The sequence below is a fragment of the Phacochoerus africanus genome, chromosome 14 (assembly GCF_016906955.1).
Source record: "Phacochoerus africanus isolate WHEZ1 chromosome 14, ROS_Pafr_v1, whole genome shotgun sequence".
Taxonomy (NCBI): Eukaryota; Metazoa; Chordata; class Mammalia; order Artiodactyla; family Suidae; genus Phacochoerus; species Phacochoerus africanus.
The window spans coordinates 24,329,261-24,348,589 of NC_062557.1; the positions used below are offsets into that span (position 1 = coordinate 24,329,261).

A 19,329-nucleotide genomic window follows, 5' to 3' on the forward strand; every position below is an offset into this window, starting at 1 on the left:
TGGAAGGTCAACCACCACCAATACAAAACCACTCCTCAGCTAAGCCCCGCCTTATCCAGCTTCCTGTTGCTGTCCATCAACCACCTCGTGGGCGGGACTTTGCCTCCCTCCAGTTGGCTGGCGGACATGTCGTTCATTCTACAGTAGGCTTCCGGTTGGTGCCCTCTACGGTCCATCAGTGACATTTCACAGGTTTATTGGCCAAACCAACGTCGCTCTAGATACCTCTCTTTGATTGGTTAGTACTGCTGTCGGTCCCCAATGTACCGAACTCTAATTGGTGAACGCTGCCGTCGCTCGGGCGGTGGCGGGCTCCGGGATTGGTGGGTGCTAGGCGGGCGGTGTCAGGCTCTCGGTGGCGGCGGAGGCGGCGGAGGCCAGGGAGGAAGATGTCGTAATGAGCGGTGGGTCCTGGCCGCTGCCGGCGGGGTCTTTCCGGCTCTCAAGGGTCGGGAAGACGGGCAGAGGCCGCAGGGAGGGGGAGCCGGGGCTGAGGGTTCCCCCCTGGGGCCGGGCCTGGCGCCGGGGCCCGGCTCCGGGAGGGGCGGGGAGGGAGGATTCCCGCCCGGAGGAGGAGCGGGGCTGGCCAGCCGGGCGGAGGCACCCGGAAGGGGGTGTTCGACTCCCCGCCCCCTCGGAGCCCGCTGGGCGGGAGGGCGGCGCTTCCGGGGGCTGGCGAGAGGAGCGGGCACCCGGGGCTGGCCTGGCACCCCCTCCGCCTGGCCGACCCGCTTGAGCGCTGCCAGGCCCGGAGACATTGCCTGGGTCGGCTCCGAGGAGGCGGTCGACGCCCTGTGCGCTTGCCCTGTGTTCGGGGACCCTTTTGCATTCTCACTCTATTTGCCCACCAGTGATTCAGGATTCTCCCGAGAGCAGAGAGGAGCGGGGGAATGCTTGAAATTCCGAGGGCGCCAACCACATGGGCACTGCTGGGCTTGGAAGCCAACCGAGTTTCTGATGTATCCTAGTCGAGAGATGGTGTCAGGACACGAGGGCACTCCCTAGGTAGATGACCTCTCTGCTTAGACTGCGGGGTGGGCAGAAACCTTTTAATATTTCACTTGCATCCTTGAGCCTCCAGCTAGATATCTGCCAGCTCTTAGGAAAATTGTGGGACGTTTAAGAACTTGTTAACAGAACTTCCAGCCTGTACCAGGCATCCCGTTGGGGGGGTGGGGAGGGAGCACTGCTGAATCCCAAAGGCCAGGAACAAACCGAAGGAATGACAGAAGCAATAAAATGGATACTTAACTTTCTTCCTCCACCCCCTCTCCATCCCCATTGCTGACTTATGGTTCTCAGCCTCCTACCCATGCTTTCTTGGCTTATGTTCCCGGTGGCTTTCTAATTTTAGATGAAAAGGAACTGTATCTTCTCCTCTGGGCAGTTGAGAAACCTGTCCTCACTGCATTCTTTGGTTTTGATTCCAATATACTGTTGTGTTTGTTTCTTAATTAACCTGATCCGAAGGGACTCAGTCTGGCTTTTCTCAGTGCACATTCTCCCGAAGTTTGTTTCTTCTTCTGAGGCTACTTCTTGGTCACTTAATCGTTTTCTTAGAGAAAGGGAGGGAGGAGCCAGGAGAGCTGCTTTAAGCAATGAATTGGCCCATGCAGGCCCCCATTACATGGGTTTCCTTGGAAATTGAAGGTACATTGGCATGCACTGTCTAAAACTTGTATGCTGTACCCCAGAAGGCCTTAAGTATCACAGTGGAGGGCTAAGTGTTGAGTTGGCATTTTAGATTAAAATTTTTAGGATTGGAAAGTTTAGGGTGTTGGCCAGCTCACAGAGGCTTTGAATGGAATGATGGTGGAGTCTACGCCATAGGAGTAATTTTGATTTGATAACACAAACCTGTTGTCTGCAATAATAAATATAACTGCAGTGTCTTGTTTTGTTTTAAATTCTTGTGTGCTATGAAGGGCGCGAATCTGTCAGACAACCTATCCATTGGGCTGATGATGTCAGTGTTCCAGTGGCTTCTAACAGGCATTAATACCTGTTGGAAATGGATTCTCATTGGCTGGGATGATTGGTAAGTTGTCTATCTCTAGTTCTTCCACTTGGTTGTACAGAGGCTTAACCTCTTTGTTTAAAAGAAGCAACAATGAGAGAGAGAAGGGGAAAAAAAGCCGGTCTGACAATAATTATGAACCCCCTGAGCTACGCTGCTAAAGACACAGTCTCTCTGCCAAGGAGACCCAAGTAGATTTATTTAATAATTGGAGCGTCGCCTAACGGCTCAGCAGGGAGAACTGACTCCAGGAGGAAGAGTGTGGCCTCACTGTTGACAGCACATAGGCTGGCAGGCTCTTTTCTCAGATTCTATTAAGTTTGGGCCTCAGGAGGCCTGTCAGAGGAGAGAAGAAGCTTTAAAAAGATTCTGGCAGATGTCTGGGTAAAGGAGCCTCGTGGCGTAACAGTAGAGAGGGCAGTTCATTTCGATATCTTGGCCTTGAACTTCCTGGTTCTTTTCTTGATGAATAGCAGCCTTTTGGAGAAGTTGCATCGTCTCTTGTCATCTAAATAGTTATTTTGCTGTAATAGGTATGTCATCATTCCCAAACTTGCTTTATGCAAGTATTGCCCAACCAGGACCTTTTGAAGACATTTAAGCTTCTTACAGCTGACCAGTAGACCCCGGTATTGGCTTGGATTTAGCAATCTTCTCAACCATGCTCACACCCATTTCTATGATGGAAAAGTAGCGTGTTCTTTTTTCTTTTCTTTTCTTTTTCTTTTTTTGCTTTTTAGAGCTGTATCCACGGCCTATGGAGGTTCCTAGGCTAGGAGTCCGGTTAGAGCAGTAGCTGCCCGGCCACAGCCACAGCAGTGTGGGATCCGAGCTGCGTTTGTGACCTACACCACAGGTCACGGCAACACCAGATCCTCAACCCACTTAGCGAGGCCAGGGATCCAACCTGCAACCTCATAGTTCCTAGTCGGATTCATTTCCGCTGCACCATGGCCAGAACTCCTGTAACATTTTTTTTTTGTTTTTGTCTTTTAGGGCTGTACCCACGGCACATGGAGGTTCCCAGGCTAGGGGCCAAATCAGAGCTTGTAGCCGCTGGCCTACGCCAGAGCCACAGCAACTTGGGATCCAAGCCGCATTTGTGGCCTACACCACAGCTCATGGCAACACTGGATCCTTAACCCACTGAGCGAGGTCAGGGATCAAACCCGAAACCTCATGGTTCCTAGTCAGATTCGTTAACCACTGAGCCACGACGGGAACTCCATGTAGCATGTTCTTCTAAGACTTATCTTTAACCCCTCTCTTCTCTGTAGACAAATGAATTGGAAGTGTTGCTTCCAAAGATTGAAAACTTAGGAATTATTTTGGAGGTGGACAATGACTACAGAATGAAAGATGCAGAGAAACACTGCTTTAAGGGGTGTGTTAGAATATCAAAAAATGTAAAGATGTGAGCACTTCTGAGTTTAAATGAAAACACTGCCCAATCTGAAAACTTGTGGGCTGCAGACCCGGGCAGTCTTATTTGGAGAAGCTCCAAAAGTCTCCTGGGCGATACGTCTAGAGGGTTCCTTTGAGCAGCAGCTTAACCGGCTTTGTGAACTTCTTCCCAGCAAGTTCTAAACTTGGCTTCCATGCTGGACCAAACCAAGGTGGGCTGTGAAATAGACCTCATTATGGAATGCGTTTGTTGATGTTTTTCCTTTTTTGTTTTGCTCTGCTTTTGTTTTGGATCCACATGCAACTCCTTGCGTGGCTCCTAGACTTGTCGAAGGAGGGGAAAGAGCTTTCTCTCTATTTCTTCTTTCGTGGAGCCCACACTTAGATCTTTCCATTTCTGAAACATAGTCAAAAAGTCCCTTTCTCTTCTAAGAACTGCTTCCTCAATGGTCAGCTTTCTTGCTGGCTAGCAGTGTTCTCTTAGGAGAGCTCAGGGTGGGGAGGTCGCACTTGGCTGTCAGGTATCTGTTGAAGCTGAGTAGGAGGATGAATGAAGTGGGTAAAAACACGGGGCCCTGTCCGCTTGAACAGGAAAGAGATTAGAGCTTGCCTTGGGGAGATGCTCCCAGGTGGTACTACTGGTGGATTTGTTCAGTTGACCAGATTCCAAAATGGATTGTTCTCCTGCCTCCTGCGAGGCTGAAAAGAGAGCCCAGGAGCAAGCACAGGAGTGGGGTATGCCGCCACTTCACTGCATGTCTGGGACGTGCTCTTTCTGGATGCTCCGAGGCCACCACTGGCGTAGGGGGCTGCTTCTCATCGGGATGGGCTTCACACTGGCATGCTGTTGGGAGATGAGCTTGGCTCAGGAGCGGAGGGGTGTGAAGAGTTAAGTGCCGGGTTTTGCTGCTTCTCTTTTATCCCATGTGAGCAGCTCCAAGCGGTGTCGACACGTCAGGGCTGTTTGTATTGCGGGAAGAGCGTGCTTGCTGACCCAGCTGTCTGAATCCTTCCTCTTTGGCCAGCTCCTTTCCCTGAGCTGGTTTGTCTCCACATCAAAATTGCATGCTGTCCCTAAGCCAGAAGCCCCAGCACACTGAGAGGCCAGTCTGCTCCTTTGCCGTGATTTAGGCTGGTAGGTAGTCTCTTCATTCCAGCCATGCAGTGAAAATGGCTCAGGAACCAGCAGGCACTGGGCTGCCTGCTTCCGAATGTCCTCCTTCTAGAGCTTCCTCTTTGGGGTGTTTGTCTCCTAGGGGACGTGGTAGAATCACAAAGCCGCCTTTCAGAGGGCGTAAGTAGGGAATGAGAGACAGCAGGCAGGGCTGTGGACTATTTTGCTGGCCAGCGTTTAACTGGAAGTCTTCTCAGATTAGCCTCAGGACAGACCCAGCTATCAAAAAAGCAAATGGTGAGCCAGCCCTCTCTTCCCAGGGGAAATGAAGTCACCCCTCATTTCAGAACCGATCGTAGCCCTGGATGCATGTGTGGAGTGACTCACAAATAAATGTGCCAAAGCAGAGAAAGCATGTTTTTGTACATAATGATACTCTTCGGGGGAATGTGTGTCTTGGTTTCTTTCTTTCTTTTTTTTCCTATTTTCAGCAGAATTCTGAGGCCCAGTGTTTTTTGTACCATTTCCTGGGATGACTTCTGTCCAAGTGAAGGGTTCTCACCATCCCCCAGCGGCCCCCACTCACTTCTCCAGGGTCCCTTCCATAAGATAGGATGCCGATGAGCAAGGGACACAGTCACGTGTTCAGGAGAGAGATTCAGGGTGGAGACAGCTAAAGAGGTATTCAGATGGCAGGTCCCCTCATCGTCTTAACTCCTCAGGACGCGTGAACTGAAAGAAGCATTGAGATGGGGATGCCTGGTGTGTGCTGTTGAGGTGTGTGCTTTGAGATTTCCGTCTAGGATGGGGATGGGTCTGTGTCGGCCCGTGCCCAGGCTCTAGTCCCCAGGTGAGGGGACTGGCAGGGTTGAGAGCTCCCTCTGGGACTGGAATTGGCTGAGCTGACCTAGTGAGGGGATCCCAGCCTGGCGCCAGGATAGGCAGGCTTTCTCCTTTGGTTCTTTGGCTCTACGACGGCTCTCCCGCTCCGCTGCCTGAGCAGGAGAACTGGATTCATTCATCCATCCATTCAACAAATACATATTAAGCATCTTCTCTGTACTGGGTCAAGGGACATGTCAGTAGGTAAGGCAGGGAGACATCCCTGACTTCTTAGGATGTAAGAAGTCCCTTTCGGAGTTCCCGTCGTGGCTCAGTGGTTAATGAATCTGACTAGGAACCATGAGGTTGCGGGTTCGATCCCTGGCCTTGCTCAGTGGGTTAAGGAGCTGGCGTTGCCGTGAGCTGTGGTGTAGGTTGCAGACGCGGCTCAGATCCCGCATTGCTTGGCTCTGGCATAAGCTGGCGGCTACAGCTCCAATTCAACCCCTAGCCTGGGAACCTCCATATGCCGTGGGAGCAGCTCAAGAAATCACAAAAAGACCGGAAAAAAAAAAAAAAAAAGAAGTCCCTTACATCTTAGTGGGAGACAAGAAATGGGTAACTAGTAGATAGCAGACAGTGAGAAGCACTGAGGGGGAAAAACAAACAGAGGATAGGAGACCGTGAGGGGTGTGGTTTATATGGGGTGATGGGGAAGGGAGTTTGAGTAAAATCCTGAAGGAGGGGAGGGGTTGAGCTGTGCTCAGCCTGGGGTGGGGAGGTCAGGGGGCGGGGTGGGGTGGGGGGCGGTGAGAATTCCAGCTGAGAGGACGGCAAATGCAAAGGTCCTGCAGAGGGGGCCATCCCTGGCTAGTTCAGTAGCAGCAGGGAGGCCCGCCCGGCGGAAGCGGTGAGTCACGGGGAGGGGGGATGGGGAGCGGTCTGAGAGGTCACCTCGGGCCCTTATGTGTCCTGGTGTGGACTTTGGCCTTTTTTTGGCCATACCATTGGCGTGTGGAGGTGTCCAGGCCAGGGATGGAAATGGTGCCACAGCAGTAATGTGAGCCACAGCAGTGACGGGGGTACTCTGGGTCTTTGGCTCTTACTTTGGGAGATAGGAAGAATTGAGGGGCTCTGAGCAGAGGAGTAACATGATTTCATTGAAGTCCGATGGCTCTCCCTCTGGAGGCGTGGGGAGAATAAACTGCAGGGACAAAATCAGAAGCCCAGCAAGGAGGCTTTCACAGTTAGTCCAAGTGAGAGGTGATGGGGCCCTAAAGCTGGATAACAAATGGTTGTGGAAGCCATCAGATTCTGAATCTGTCTTAAAGGTAGAGCCGAAAGTGTTTGTTGACAGGTGTACAGTGGAAAAAAGAAGGGTCGAGGGTGACTCCCAAGGTTTTAGGGCTGAGCGGCTGAAAGGATGGAGTTCTATTTACTGCAGGGGGCAAATCTGAAGGAACGAATTAGGGAGCTATCAGGAGCCTTGGCTGGGGGGCTAGGTAGGTTTGAGTCACTTAATACATCCAAGTGGAGGAGTTCCCATTGTGGCTCAGCAGTAACAAACCCAACTAGTATCCATGAGGATGCAGCTTTGATCCCTGGCCTCGCTCAGTGGGTTCAGGATCCAGCTTTGCCATGAGCTGCAGTGTAGGTTGCAGACCATGACTTGGATCTGGTGTGGCGTAGGCTGGTGGCTGCAGCTCCGATTCAGCCCCTAGTCTGGGAACTTCCATATACTGCAGGTGTGGCCCTAAAAAAGCAAAAAAAAAAAAAAAAAAAAATCTAAGTGGAAATATCAGTAGACAGTTTGATATACCAGTCTGCAGATAAAAGTTTGGGAGTCATCACTATATAAGAACCTAAATATATCATTGGTTTCTAAAGCCATGAGACAAGATGTAATCCCCCAGCAAATAGGTAGACAAGAAAAATAAGTCCTAAGACTGAGCCTTGGGGCAGCCCAACCATTTAGAATTTTATTTATTTTATTTTATTTTTTTTGGCTTTTTTTTGCTGTTTCTTGGGCTGCTCCTGTGGCATATGGAGGTTCCCAGGCCAGGGGTCTAATCGGAGCTGTAGCCACTGGCCTACACCAGAGCCACAGCAACACGGGATCTGAGCCACATCTGCAACCTACACCACAGCTCACGGCAACGCCGGATCGTTAACCCACTGAGCAAGGGCAGGGACCGAACCCGCAACCTCATGGTTCCTAGTCGGATTCGTTAACCACTGCGCCACGACAGGAACTCCCCATTTAGAATTTGAAAGGAGTTCCCTGGTGGCTCAGCAGGTTTAGGATCGCTGTTGGCACTGCTGTGGCTTGGGTCTCTGCTGTGGCATGGGCTCAGTCCTTGGCCTGGGAACCTCCATAGGCTGTAGACTCAGCCCACACCCCCTCTCCCCCAAAAAATTGAGAGACGGAGTCTCAGAAGAAGCAGTCAGAGAGGTAGGAGACCCCCCTGGAAGCCAGTTGAAGAAAGTGTTTCAAGGAGGAGGAGGCTCAACTGAACTATGTTCGGATCAACATAGAAACTGAGGCCTAAGAATTAGCCTTCTAACTTGGCAACATGGAGGTCACTGGTGGTGGGAGCAGTTCGGGGGGCAGGGACAGGAGGGGGCAGCCTGGCTGGAACAGGTTCAAGAAGGACCGGCAGGAGAGAAGTGAGGGATGGCAAGTATGGGGGTCTCTTGCAAGGAGCTTTGCTTGAAAAGGAGAGAAATAATGGGTCTCAGCTGATAAAGAGAATTGTAACTTCTTGATGAAAGGCGGACACACACAAGGATCCTGGGCTGAGGCTGGGGTCAAAGTTGGGAGCAGGAAAGATGGGAGGGCTCAGTAACGTGTCTGGGTGGAGACAAGCTCTCCGTTCTTTAGCTCTTCCTAGCCGTCCTCTTTTGGCCTGTGGCATCAGCCACACCCAGAAGTGTTCCCTTTTCTTGAAGGTCAGTGAAATTCCTTTTCCTCTTATGGAGCTCTTTTATATGGTTACTGTGATTGTTGGAGGTCTGCTTCTCAGAAATGCTCAGAGCAGTGTGGACTCTGGCTGCTTTCTCCATCCCAGTCCATTTGTCCCCTCCCTTTGAGGTCCAGCTTGGTTCTCTAAAACCAGCTACAGCTTGCTTTTCCCGTACCAGCTCTGAATGCTTCCAGGCCAAGCAACTGGCAAAGACTGGGCTTAGAAACTGTTTTGTTGGCTTCAGGCCCAGCCGAGCTGACCAAAATAGCCAGCAGAAAGACTGTCTGCCCCGAGTAGATTCTTCTAGGGGAAATACCACAGCAGATGGCCAAGAAAGCCACAACCAGGCTGGTAGGATCCCACTGGGCAAAGAAAAAAGCCTGGTACCCGCAAGGCCTGGCTGAGGAGTTGGAGCCAAGGTCTTTCCCAGAGCCGCCTCTGTGGTATTCCTTTGGATCCCTTCTCTCTCTTGTCCTGTCTCAGGAGTTTCTTCTCAAGTGAAAGACCAGTGGGAGCAGCCGCTGGTCTGACAGCCCTAGGGTTCCGCGGTCCCATCTGAGGCCTCTTCCTGTTACGTCCCATCTGAGGCCTCTTCCTGTTACGCTTGAGCCAGTCCATGGAAAGAGCCCTGGGCCTGGGATGCACCCCTGGCTCTGTCATGGGATGGGTGCTGCGAGGCATAAACAACGGGCCCAGAGCAGGGGCCCTTGCCCCAGGGTTGGGGGGCAGGAGGGAAGACATCAGGAAATGAGTTCTAAGTGAGTTCTGAAGAGAGGCTGGGGTTGGCCAGTCAAATGGAAGAGAGTGTTTTGTCTCCAAGCGAGAGGACATGTCATCGTAGTTCCAGAAATAGAAAAAACTGAAGGGTGTGTCCAGGGAGTTGGGAGGGCAAGAGGTAAAGTAGGAGAGGTGGAGGGCGAGGGAGGAGCTGGTTTGGGCTTTATCTCTAGCTCCTCTGGAAGCCGAGGAAGAATTTCCTCAGGGGGGTAGCTGGGTGGGATTGATACTTTAAAAGATTCTTCAGGAGTTCCCATCGTGGCACAGCAGAAACAAATCTGACTAGGAACCTTGAGGATGCAGGTTCGATCCCTGGCCTTGCTCAATGGGTTAAGGATCCGGCGTTGCCATTAGCTGTGGTGTAGGTCGAAGATGCGGCTGGGACCTGGCGTAGCTGTGAGCTGTGGTGTAGACCGGCAGCTGTAGCTCTGATTGGACTCCTAGCCTGAGAATCTCCATGTGCCCTGGGTGTGGCCCTAAAAAGCAAAAAAAAAAAAAAAAAAAGATTCTTGAGACCAGATTGTGGAGGCTGGATGAGAGGGGCTGAGACAGAGGTGGGGCAGCCACTTTGATGCCTTGGGGCAGCATTTCAGGCTGAACCCAAGGTGGTTAATGGGAGCTTGATGCAGGTGGAGAGCAGGGGGTAGACAGGTTTCCTTGTGGTTGGAAATACTGGAAGACAGGCTGGTTTAACCAAAAATATTCATTATTTATTCAACCTGCCGGCACTGAAGTGTCACTGCACCGTGTGCTGGGCTTGGTGTAGCAGTTCAACAGTGAAAACAGACCCGGGCTACCCTTCTATGAGTGCGGAAGACAGACATTAAGCCCATGGTTCTTTAATGAGTGGTGAGTTACCGGAGTCAGGACTCTCCGAGGAAATGACCCATATGTGACAAAGGGGGCTCGTGAGAAGAACCAGGCTGAAACCCGAAGTAGGTGTTAGCTAGTGAAGGCAGAAGAAAGAGTTTGAAGCAAGGAATGGGCAGCAGCAGAGATGGAAGCTCTTCAAGGATCTGGAAGGAGGCCCGTGGTGGCTGGGGATGAGAACACCAGGGAGAGAAGGGGCAGGGGTGAGAGCTCAACGTCAGAAGTTCTGTGGCCAACCCAAGTGGAAGGCCCAAAGAGGGCTGGGTGCCCTGATCCACCACCCAGAGGGAGATGGAGGCCAGTCACAGGCCTGGGGGTCACCCGCAGCCGCCCATGTTGGGTGAACAGGCGTTGGGTGAGAATGAGAGTGTTGAGGAACCATGGTATTGAAGGGGTGGCAGAAGGAAGGGAAGCCCCCAAAGGGAAGAGGTGGCCGGAGAGGTAGGAGAAAATCCACGGGGATCTTGAGGAGGAGGGAGCAGTCAAAAGGTCAAGAACTGCTCCAGGGGGTCTCTGGGATTTAACAGTGGGAGGCCCTTCTCAACCTGGGCAAGTGCAGTGTCAAGTGCAGTGTGGGCAGAGGGCCAGGGTGCAAGTCCAAGTGAGCCCGTGAGAAAAGCCGGGGAGAGCAACGTGCTGGCCGCTTTTCCACTAAGGTTGGCCAAGGAGCGAGGAAGGACAGACCGTAGCTGGATGGGCAGACGCAAGTGGAGATGAATGATCTGTGTGTACGTCAAGAGCCAGGACGCTCGGGGGACGGGGGACGCTTTTCCTCTGGTCTCGGAATCAAATTGGCCTCCAGTGTCGGGTAAAGGCAGGTCAGGTGTGTGGTCCCATCAGGCACTGGACACCCCTACACCCCTGTCTGGAAGCCTTGGAAAATGTCCTTGGAGCCTAAGAGAGCTGGTATTGCTTGTATAGTAAATCACTGTAAAACTTCACGAGCCAAGGGACTGCTGGGAAGGTTTTAGCCAACCCAAATTAATGAAAGCCTGAAAGATAGCCCTCAGAAGGAAATGCAGCCTTTTCTTCCAACAATACGCAGTCAACCCCACTTACCAATGCTGCTAAATGTAGGTTTCAACGAGCAGATATAAACTGCTGTTAAAAGCAAATGGTACGATTGAAACTGCAAGTGGTATAAAAGTTACCGAACTCTGCCCAAGAGTCCCTTTCGATCTTCATACACTATTTAGCCTCACTTTGAATAGTATGAAGGAAAAGTTAAGCACCACTTATGTCTAGATTACACATTTTAAATATAAGGTTCCAAATTAATGAGGTTCTAAAGGACCTTTGATCACAGTCCCGCAGTTCCGTATCTGAGCTACGTCTTCACCACTTTGTATTTCCAAACACCAGCTGGAAACGCTTCTCTTTTCCCTTTCCTGGGTAATCCCAGGATATAATTCTGCACTGGCAGGGGGATTAGTCTCTGGGTTGCCCTGGTCCACGGCCCATGGGGCCACAAAGCTCTGAGTGACTCAAGGAAAGATACTTACATGGCTTTGAGATCTGGAGGAGTTTCCAGGGGCCAGCGGGGAAGGGAAACAAAACCACTCGACATTGTGCGGGTGCGGGTGGAGCGCTGGCAGCCTGCGGCTCGCGTCCAGACTCCTCCGTGACTTCCTAACTGAAGAGTCACTCAGAGCCCGGCCAGGTCTGCAGACACTTTTGAGTCCAGAGTGCTAATGACTGCAGAGGGAGAGGGAGATGGGCAAGGGAAGTGAGTGAGAACGGGGCCTGTTTTCATTTTGTTTGCATTGGGTCCCGTTCTGGTGTCTTTCTGTTTCATCACAGGCGGTCTCTGAGGGAGCGTCATTCACCATTTTTTAGCAAAGTGAACCTGAGCCCAGGGGGCCCTCCTGGGAGAGCCCCTGCCTTCCCTTCCCAGCCCTGCCAGCAGCTAACTCATCTTGCGTTTCTACTGAAACATAGTTTGAGAATTGTAAAAAAAAAAAAAAAAAATTATTGTAGTATAGTAGATTTACAATGTTGTGTTAATTTCTGCTGTACAGCAAAGTGATTCAGTTATACATGTATCTTTATATATATTCTTTTTCATATTCTTTTCCATTATGGCTTACCACAGGGTGTTGAATATAGTCCCCTGTTCTCGACAGAAGGCCCTTATTGTCGTTTATCCATTCCATATATAATCGTTTGCATCTGCTAACCCCAAACTCCCCATCCATCCATCCCTTCCCCTCCCTTCCCCTTGCCAATCACAAGTCTGTTCTCTGTGTCTCAGTCTGTTTCTGTTTTGTGGATGAGTTCATTTGTGTCATAATTTAGCTGCCACAGAAAAGTGATATCATATGATGTCTGTCTTTCTCTTTCTAACTTAATTGGCTTAGTATGATAATCTCTCTAGGTCCATCCATGTTGCTGCAAATGGCATTATTTCATTCTTTTTAGTGGCTGAGTAATATTCCATTGTGTACTGTGTGTACACACACACGTATATACACCCCATCTTCTTTATCCATTCATCTGCTGATGGACATTTAAGTTGTTTCCATGTCTTGGCTATTGTAAAGGGTGTTGCTGTGAACACCAGGGTGCACGGAAGAGAATTATTAACAAATGTTGTATTCTCAAACCAGATCATTTAGTCCAACTTCCCACAGCCATCCAGACATCCCGTCTCTGACAGACACACATCCTGCCTCTGGCTACACGATTCCAGAGAAGGGAGACCATTACCTCAGGAGGCAACTGATTCCATCTTTTAAATGCTCTTTCCTCTAATAAACTGAAATCTGCCTTCTTAAAATTTCTACCCCAAAGTCTTGTTACTACCCATCGAACACGTGTATGAAATAAATAGCTGGTAGCCACCCCTGCTTTGGTTTCCTGGTCACAGCCATGGCTGCCCTCCTCTGAACGAGCTCCAGCTGAAAACCCCCCTTTCAGAATGTCCCTCAGGATGGAAGCTGACACTCCAGATGGGGCCTGAGTGCAGAGCTGACTCGGACTGTTATTTTCCTCTATGACTGAACTTTTGAGCATGCAGTCCAAGGTTGCAGTTGCTTTTCTGGCAGCCACATCTAGATTCTATTGCCTCCCATTTAACTTGGAGTCAGAACCACTGGGGCTTTTTCACACGAGAACCTTCATTAAGCTCTTGTCTTCCTGTCCTATAGGCATGTGATTTTTTTTTTTTTCTTTACCCCAAGTGCCATGTTTACTCAGCTTCAAAGCTGAAACCACCGTGTATTGATTACCCCGTGTGCTCAATGTTTTTCACATTACCGACGCCTCCCAGAATCCTGTAAGGATGCCGTGACCTCTTTTACAGACAGTGCAGCAAGGCTGGGAGAGGAACGCCCCAGCCATCCCTTGTTCTCACTTCTCATTTAGGTCTGGAGCCTCATGCTCTTAACCACTGCACATACCAGTTTTTTAGGATCTCTCTGAACCCTCCTACAGAGCCCATTGTGTTTACAATCCTCCGTTTTGTGACATCCATACATTTAATTTGCCTTCTAGGTCTTTTGCATGGCTTCCCAAACTTGGGTGGTGGATAGACTACGTTGAAGCCACGTTTTCCACCCTCTAGGGCACAAAACCAATTTAGTGAGTCATAACCAGTATTCTGAAAAAGGAAATTGAGTAGAAAAATATCAAAGCCCCATCACATGTAGCAAGAGCAAATTTTTGTTTCAGGAAGTTCTTATTTCATGAGCATGGGACAGGGAAGTGTGTGTGGGTTGCCTATGTGCACACTGGGTCTTGATGTAAATTGTCTTTATGACTGTGGTTCATGGTCTAAATAGTTTGAATACTACTGCTCCAAAGGGAAAGTTTTTGTTCGGAGTGTTTCTGGCCATGTCTTTGGCATGTGAAATTTCCGGGGGCCAGGGATCGAACCCATGACCCAAGCCACTGCAGTGACAACTTTGCTAGATCCTTAACCTGCTATGCTCCTGGGAAAATGTTTTTGAGTCAACTTGGATTGTTTTAATTTTTTTAGATTGTTTTCATTATAAGCATACAGCCTTAATTATGTATGCACGTAAATCTGTTTATCAACTCCTTGACCTAGTCCCTATAAAATTAATTAAAGAACTACAGAAAAGCCAGTAATACTCAAATCAGCGACATCCATTTTGGGAGGACAGTGGTTGACTACACCCAGATCGCTGCTGTCAGTGTAAGCTCGGCACAGACTTGAAATCCGGGCGCCCTGAGCTCCATGTGCCCACCTTCCAGTGTCCAGTGCCCAGCAGCTCCGTGCTCCCACTCTTCTGAAGAGCCGTCTTCCCTCCCATTGCCCAAGTGCATCCTGAATTAAATGTGCAGAATTAATTAGCCCATATAGTTAGAGCTTTGCCACCTGCTTCCAGTACAGTTGTAAACACACACACACAGACCCAGAGATGTGCAAATCTTGGTTAAGCAGCAGTCACCCAGTGATCTATGGTAATGTGTTCATTTTTAAAAGATGATTGTCATGGTGAAAATGCAAGAGTGAAACATTCTGGTAGAGGAAGCATGAGCCTCTGAGAAGAACCCTGTAGCCGCTGGTCCTGGGACCTATCCCTAGCATGAGACCCTGGTTGACCCTGCAGCAGCCAGCACCCAGGGCAGCCTGGGTCTCAGCCCTTAGATGGACACATGGTCACCTGAACCCCCAAACTAGACTATCATCCTGACTGTAGTACTTTCCCTCCTTGTTTTTTTGTTGTTGTTTTTGTTTGTGTTTTTGTTTTTGTCTTTTTAGGGCTGCACCCACGGCACATGGACATTCCCAGGCTATAGGTCGAGGCGGAGCTGCAGCTGCCGGCCTACACCACAGCCACAGCAACGCAGGATCCTAGCCATGTCTGTGACCTACACTACAGCTCACGGCAACGCCAGATCCTTAACCCACTGAGCGAGGCCAGGGATTGAACCTGCATCACATGCATTACTAGTCTGGTTCATCACTGCTGAGCCACAACGGGAATGCCTCCCTCCTTGTTCATAAGACTGTTGCAGTCAGACGCCTGGTTGATATAAAGTGTGCAGTGTGTACCACCCTATTGATGTTGCCATCCAAAACCCCATAAAAAAGAAACAGGTTTTTTCAGCATGACTTGTTTCTGGCCACCCCCCTGCTTGTTTCTTGTGATCACTGCTTCCGTTTCTCAGTAATTGTGCTGTTCTGTTCTTTGTTCTAGGATTTTGCTAAGGATCGATGTCTAATATTTCAGGATCTATCTATACGATTTTTGCCCAGAGCGGCCCTCTGGCTCTTCACACAGTTCGCAGGTGTGCCCGCACTGTCTCTCCCAACTCTGAAGTGCATGCACTCTCTGTGGCCATAGGGCCTGGCAGCCATTGGAGGCATCGATGAGCCTTGGTACTAGTTGCAGTTCCCCCTTCACCTTTTCTTTACCTTTTTCCATTTAAGAGTCATTCTTCCTGGAGTTCCCATCATGGCTCAGCGGCAACAAAGCCGACTAGAATCCATATAGACGCAGGTTTGATCCCTGGCCTTGCTCAGTGGGTTAAGGATCCGGCATTGCCCTGAGCTGTGGTGTACGTCGCAGATGTGGCTCAGATCTGGTGTTGCTGTGGCTGTGGCGCAGGCCTACAGCTGTAGCTCCGATTCGACCCCTAGCCTGGGAACCTCCATATGCTGCAGGTGCGGCCCTAAAAAGGCAAAAAGAAAAAAAAAAGAGTCATTCTCTCAAAGAGAGAAGCCAGAGGCCAGCCAAAATGTGAGAGGTTCCACCTCCTCCCTGACCTCCGTCTGTCCTCTTCCTACCAGATATCCATCCGGGGCCCTGTGCCCAAGCCATTCTGCCTTGAGTCTCTGAGTAGTAAGTACCCGTCTTGCCTCTGTACTTCCCGAAACCGTCTTTCTAAAGGTCTGGGGTACACGTCTGGCTCTCTGCTAGGTGTTCTTCTCAGTGATTTATAAACGATAAGATAGCTTAGATTCTTTTCCCCCCAATTCTCCTGACTTCCATTTTATTTATCTTGTATTTCTCTTAGATCAGACTCTCTTAGTTCAGAGTAGAGATTCCCTGTATTACTTCCTCAACATTCTTTATTTTCCTTTTTATTTTTCTTTTTCAGCCACCCCTCAGCATATGGAGTTGCCAGGCCAGGGATCAGATCCCAGTTGCAGTCCTGACCTAAACCACAGCTGTGGCAACACTGGAGCATTAACCCACTGTGCCGGGCTGGGGATCGAACCAGCCTCCCAGCGCTCCCGAGACACCACCAATCCCATTGCACCACAGCGGGAGCTCCTTTTTATTTTCCTTTGTTTGCGCAAAAGTACAATAGAATGCATTCATTGTGGGGAAAGTGAGAAAATAGAGAAAAACAAAAGGAAAAATTCTTGAAGCAAAAATCTGCCACCAGGAAATAATGGCTTTTAACAGTTAACAGTTTAGCTTTTTTTAACTTTTTCCTGCTATACTCATGTACAGAAATATGTATGCATTTAAGCAAAAGTCTGATGTATTACATGTTCATCCTCTTTATATTCTATTATTAGCTCTCCTAGTCTTGGTGATTCCTCTGGGGCTGTGCCTACTGTCCTGCGGAAAACTGTAGATTCACTTAAAGCAATTACCCCTATGCTATATATAGGCCATTGTGCCTTTACGGTGAAGGCTGAGCACAAAGCACTGAAGACTTTTGCATTGAGTGGGTGTGTCCTTGTCAGGGATCCTGGCCCAGCAGTGCTTCTCTCTCCCAGGCTGGCTTGGATCTGGCTATAGCAGGAGTGAGCTGGAAGCCTGAGTCAGAGCTCTAGGATTAGCTGGGGGGGCTCCCCTGCTCACCCTATAGGCAGTCTAGCTGGGGAGAGTCAGCAGTGCCCAGCAGAGAGGGCTCCATGAGGTGGCACAGCTCAGTGACTGAAGCCCGTGTTAGTATAGTCGTAGTATCCTCGTGTTATCCCAGACTTTATGGTGCCTGGAGGGGACAGTCCAGTGGAGGCAGGACCAGCTGTCCCCACAGCCCCAGATGGCTGAGTCTGAAAAAGGGAGAAGGTCAGCTACTGAAAAAGTTGTAGGGTTGCTAACCTTGAGTGGGGAAGTGTGGGGAAGCAACTGCTAAGAGAGGCAAAAAGACAATCCGAGGCTAGGGACTTGGTCCTTTTCGAGCATCGCAGGTATCATTCCATCTCTTTTCTTCCAACAGATCCACAGACCAGCATGGCTGCCACTGCCGCTGTCAGCCCCAGTGACTACCTGCAGCCCGCCGCCTCCACCACCCAGGCGAGTGGGCCGTGGGCTCTGGGGGTTGGGGGCCGCGTCAGCCTGGAAGGACTCACAGAAACTGACATTAAACCCCAGCTGGAGCTCTGCCCTGGCTCACTCTGACCACACGAGGATATGAGACCAGGGAGGGTTCAGTTTTCCACTTTTTCTGAACTAAGAAACCAGGGCCACTCATCTAAGGAACCACAGTTGAGTCGAGGGAAAAGCAGGATGAAACTCGAGGTCCCTTCCATCAGACCCCACTGACCATAAAAGGAAAACCGAGGCTGTAAATCCCCACCCCCAAGGCTTTTTCCTTGTGGTCTCGAAAGAGCAGCCCTCCCAGGTCAAAACTGTCAAGTCCCAACCACTGGGAAACACTTTTCTAAAGGGTTTATTCCTCCCATCCCCTTCCTTTCTCTTTCCTCCCTTCCCTCAGTCCTTCCACATGTGATAAATTTGGGATCTTTAATCCCCGGGGTGGGGTAACCGGGCTCCATCTATGAGCCAAGGGTGATACCATGTCCCCATTAGAAACAGGGCCAGTGAGGGGAGTTCCCGTTGTGCCCTAACAGGTTAAGAACCTGACAAGTATTCATGAGGATGCAGGTTCAATCCCTGGCCTCACTCAGTGGGCTAAGGACCCAGTGTTGCTGCAAGCTGTGGCTTAGGTCGCGGATGCGGCTCGGATCTGGCATTGCTGCAGCTATGGCATAGGCTAGCAGCTGTAGCTCTGATTCGACCCCTAGCCTGGGAACCTCCATAGGCCACGTGTGTGGCCCTAAGAAAGACAAAAAGAAAGAAAGAAACAGGGCCAGTGGAAAGTAAGTGGTCAGCCCATGCTGTTAGTTCACCCTGTCCAGGGCCTTCTGGGACATTCCTTCCCAGGAAAGCCATTTCTCATCCTTTCTCCCTTAACGACTCAATAGGGATACTGGTGGGGAATGGGAGCCAGGGGCCACTGCAGGGGGAGGATGCTGGCTCCCTGCCTGCCAAGAGGAGCGGCTCCTAAAGAGGGGAGGCGGCTGGGGAGAGGCTTCACGTCTCACTCTTGTCTCTGCTTGATGTCTTGCAGGACTCCCAGCCATCTCCCTTAGCCCTGCTTGCCGCGACATGTAGCAAAATTGGCCCTCCAGCTGTGGAAGCTGCTGTGACGCCTCCTGCTCCCCCGCAGCCCACACCACGGAAACTGGTCCCTATCAAACCTGCCCCTCTCCCTCTCAGTCCCGGCAAGAATAGCTTTGGAATCTTGTCCTCCAAAGGAAACATCCTTCAGATTCAGGGGTCACAGCTGAGCACGTCCTATCCTGGGGGGCAGCTGGTGTTCGCTATCCAGAATCCCACCATGATCAACAAAGGGACCCGATCAAATGCCAGCATCCAGTACCAGGCGGTCCCTCAGATTCAGGCGAGCAGTTCCCAGACCATCCAGGTGCAGCCCAACCTCACAAACCAGATCCAGATCATCCCTGGCACCAATCAAGCCATCATCACCCCTTCACCATCCAGTCACAAGCCTGTCCCCATCAAGCCAGCCCCTGTCCAGAAGTCAAGTACGACCACCACTCCTGTGCAGAGCGGGGCCAATGTTGTCAAGCTGACAGGTGGAGGTGGCAACGTGACGCTCACGCTGCCCGTCAACAACCTCGTGAACACCAGCGACACCGGGGCCCCCACGCAGCTCCTCACAGAGAGCCCCCCTGCCCCGCTGTCTAAGACTAACAAGAAAGCCAGGAAGAAGAGTCTTCCTGCCTCCCAGCCCCCCGTGGCCGTGGCCGAGCAGGTGGAGACGGTGCTGATCGAGACCACCGCAGACAACATCATCCAGGCGGGCAACAACCTGCTCATCGTTCAGAGCCCTGGCGGGGGCCAGCCAGCCGTGGTCCAGCAGGTCCAGGTGGTGCCCCCCAAGGCCGAGCAGCAGCAGGTGGTGCAGATCCCCCAGCAGGCCCTTCGGGTGGTGCAGGCGGCATCCGCCACACTCCCCACCGTCCCCCAGAAGCCCTCCCAGAACTTTCAGATCCAGGCTGCTGAGCCGACGCCTACTCAGGTACTGCTCGCCTCCTCTGTGCGCGCTTCCCCCTCTCTTCCTCAGCTCACACTCGCTAATGCTCCATCCCCCTTGGCTGGCTTTCCTAGATGAGGCTGATGCATCCT

At 50.9% G+C, this 19,329-nt stretch overlaps 1 protein-coding gene and 1 long non-coding RNA gene across 3 annotated transcripts in view; one reads left to right on the forward strand and one right to left on the reverse strand.

Moving 5' to 3' along the window:
- Positions 1-321: 321 nt before the first annotated feature.
- The window catches only part of SP2 (Sp2 transcription factor), a 31,733-nt gene continuing 12,725 nt past the window's right edge, over positions 322-19,329 (forward strand). Inside the window, exons 1-4 of one of the 2 annotated variants that reach the window (XM_047759335.1) lie at positions 332-404; positions 1,926-2,038; positions 17,114-17,190; positions 18,248-19,222. In XM_047759335.1, the coding sequence (XP_047615291.1) occupies positions 2,032-2,038; positions 17,114-17,190; positions 18,248-19,222 (1,059 nt within the window). In that variant the 5' untranslated portion in view covers positions 332-404; positions 1,926-2,031. Of the gene's footprint in view, positions 405-1,925; positions 2,039-17,113; positions 17,191-18,247; positions 19,223-19,329 lie in introns of both variants that reach the window. The other variant, XM_047759334.1, reaches the window with a different exon arrangement.
- LOC125115288 (uncharacterized) overlaps positions 3,199-19,329 on the reverse strand; it is a 36,684-nt gene continuing 20,553 nt past the window's right edge. Inside the window, exons 3-4 of the long non-coding RNA XR_007132026.1 lie at positions 11,470-11,662; positions 3,199-5,267 (exon numbers count right to left, since the gene is read on the reverse strand). This is a non-coding gene — a long non-coding RNA (uncharacterized LOC125115288). The remainder of the gene's footprint in view (positions 5,268-11,469; positions 11,663-19,329) is intronic.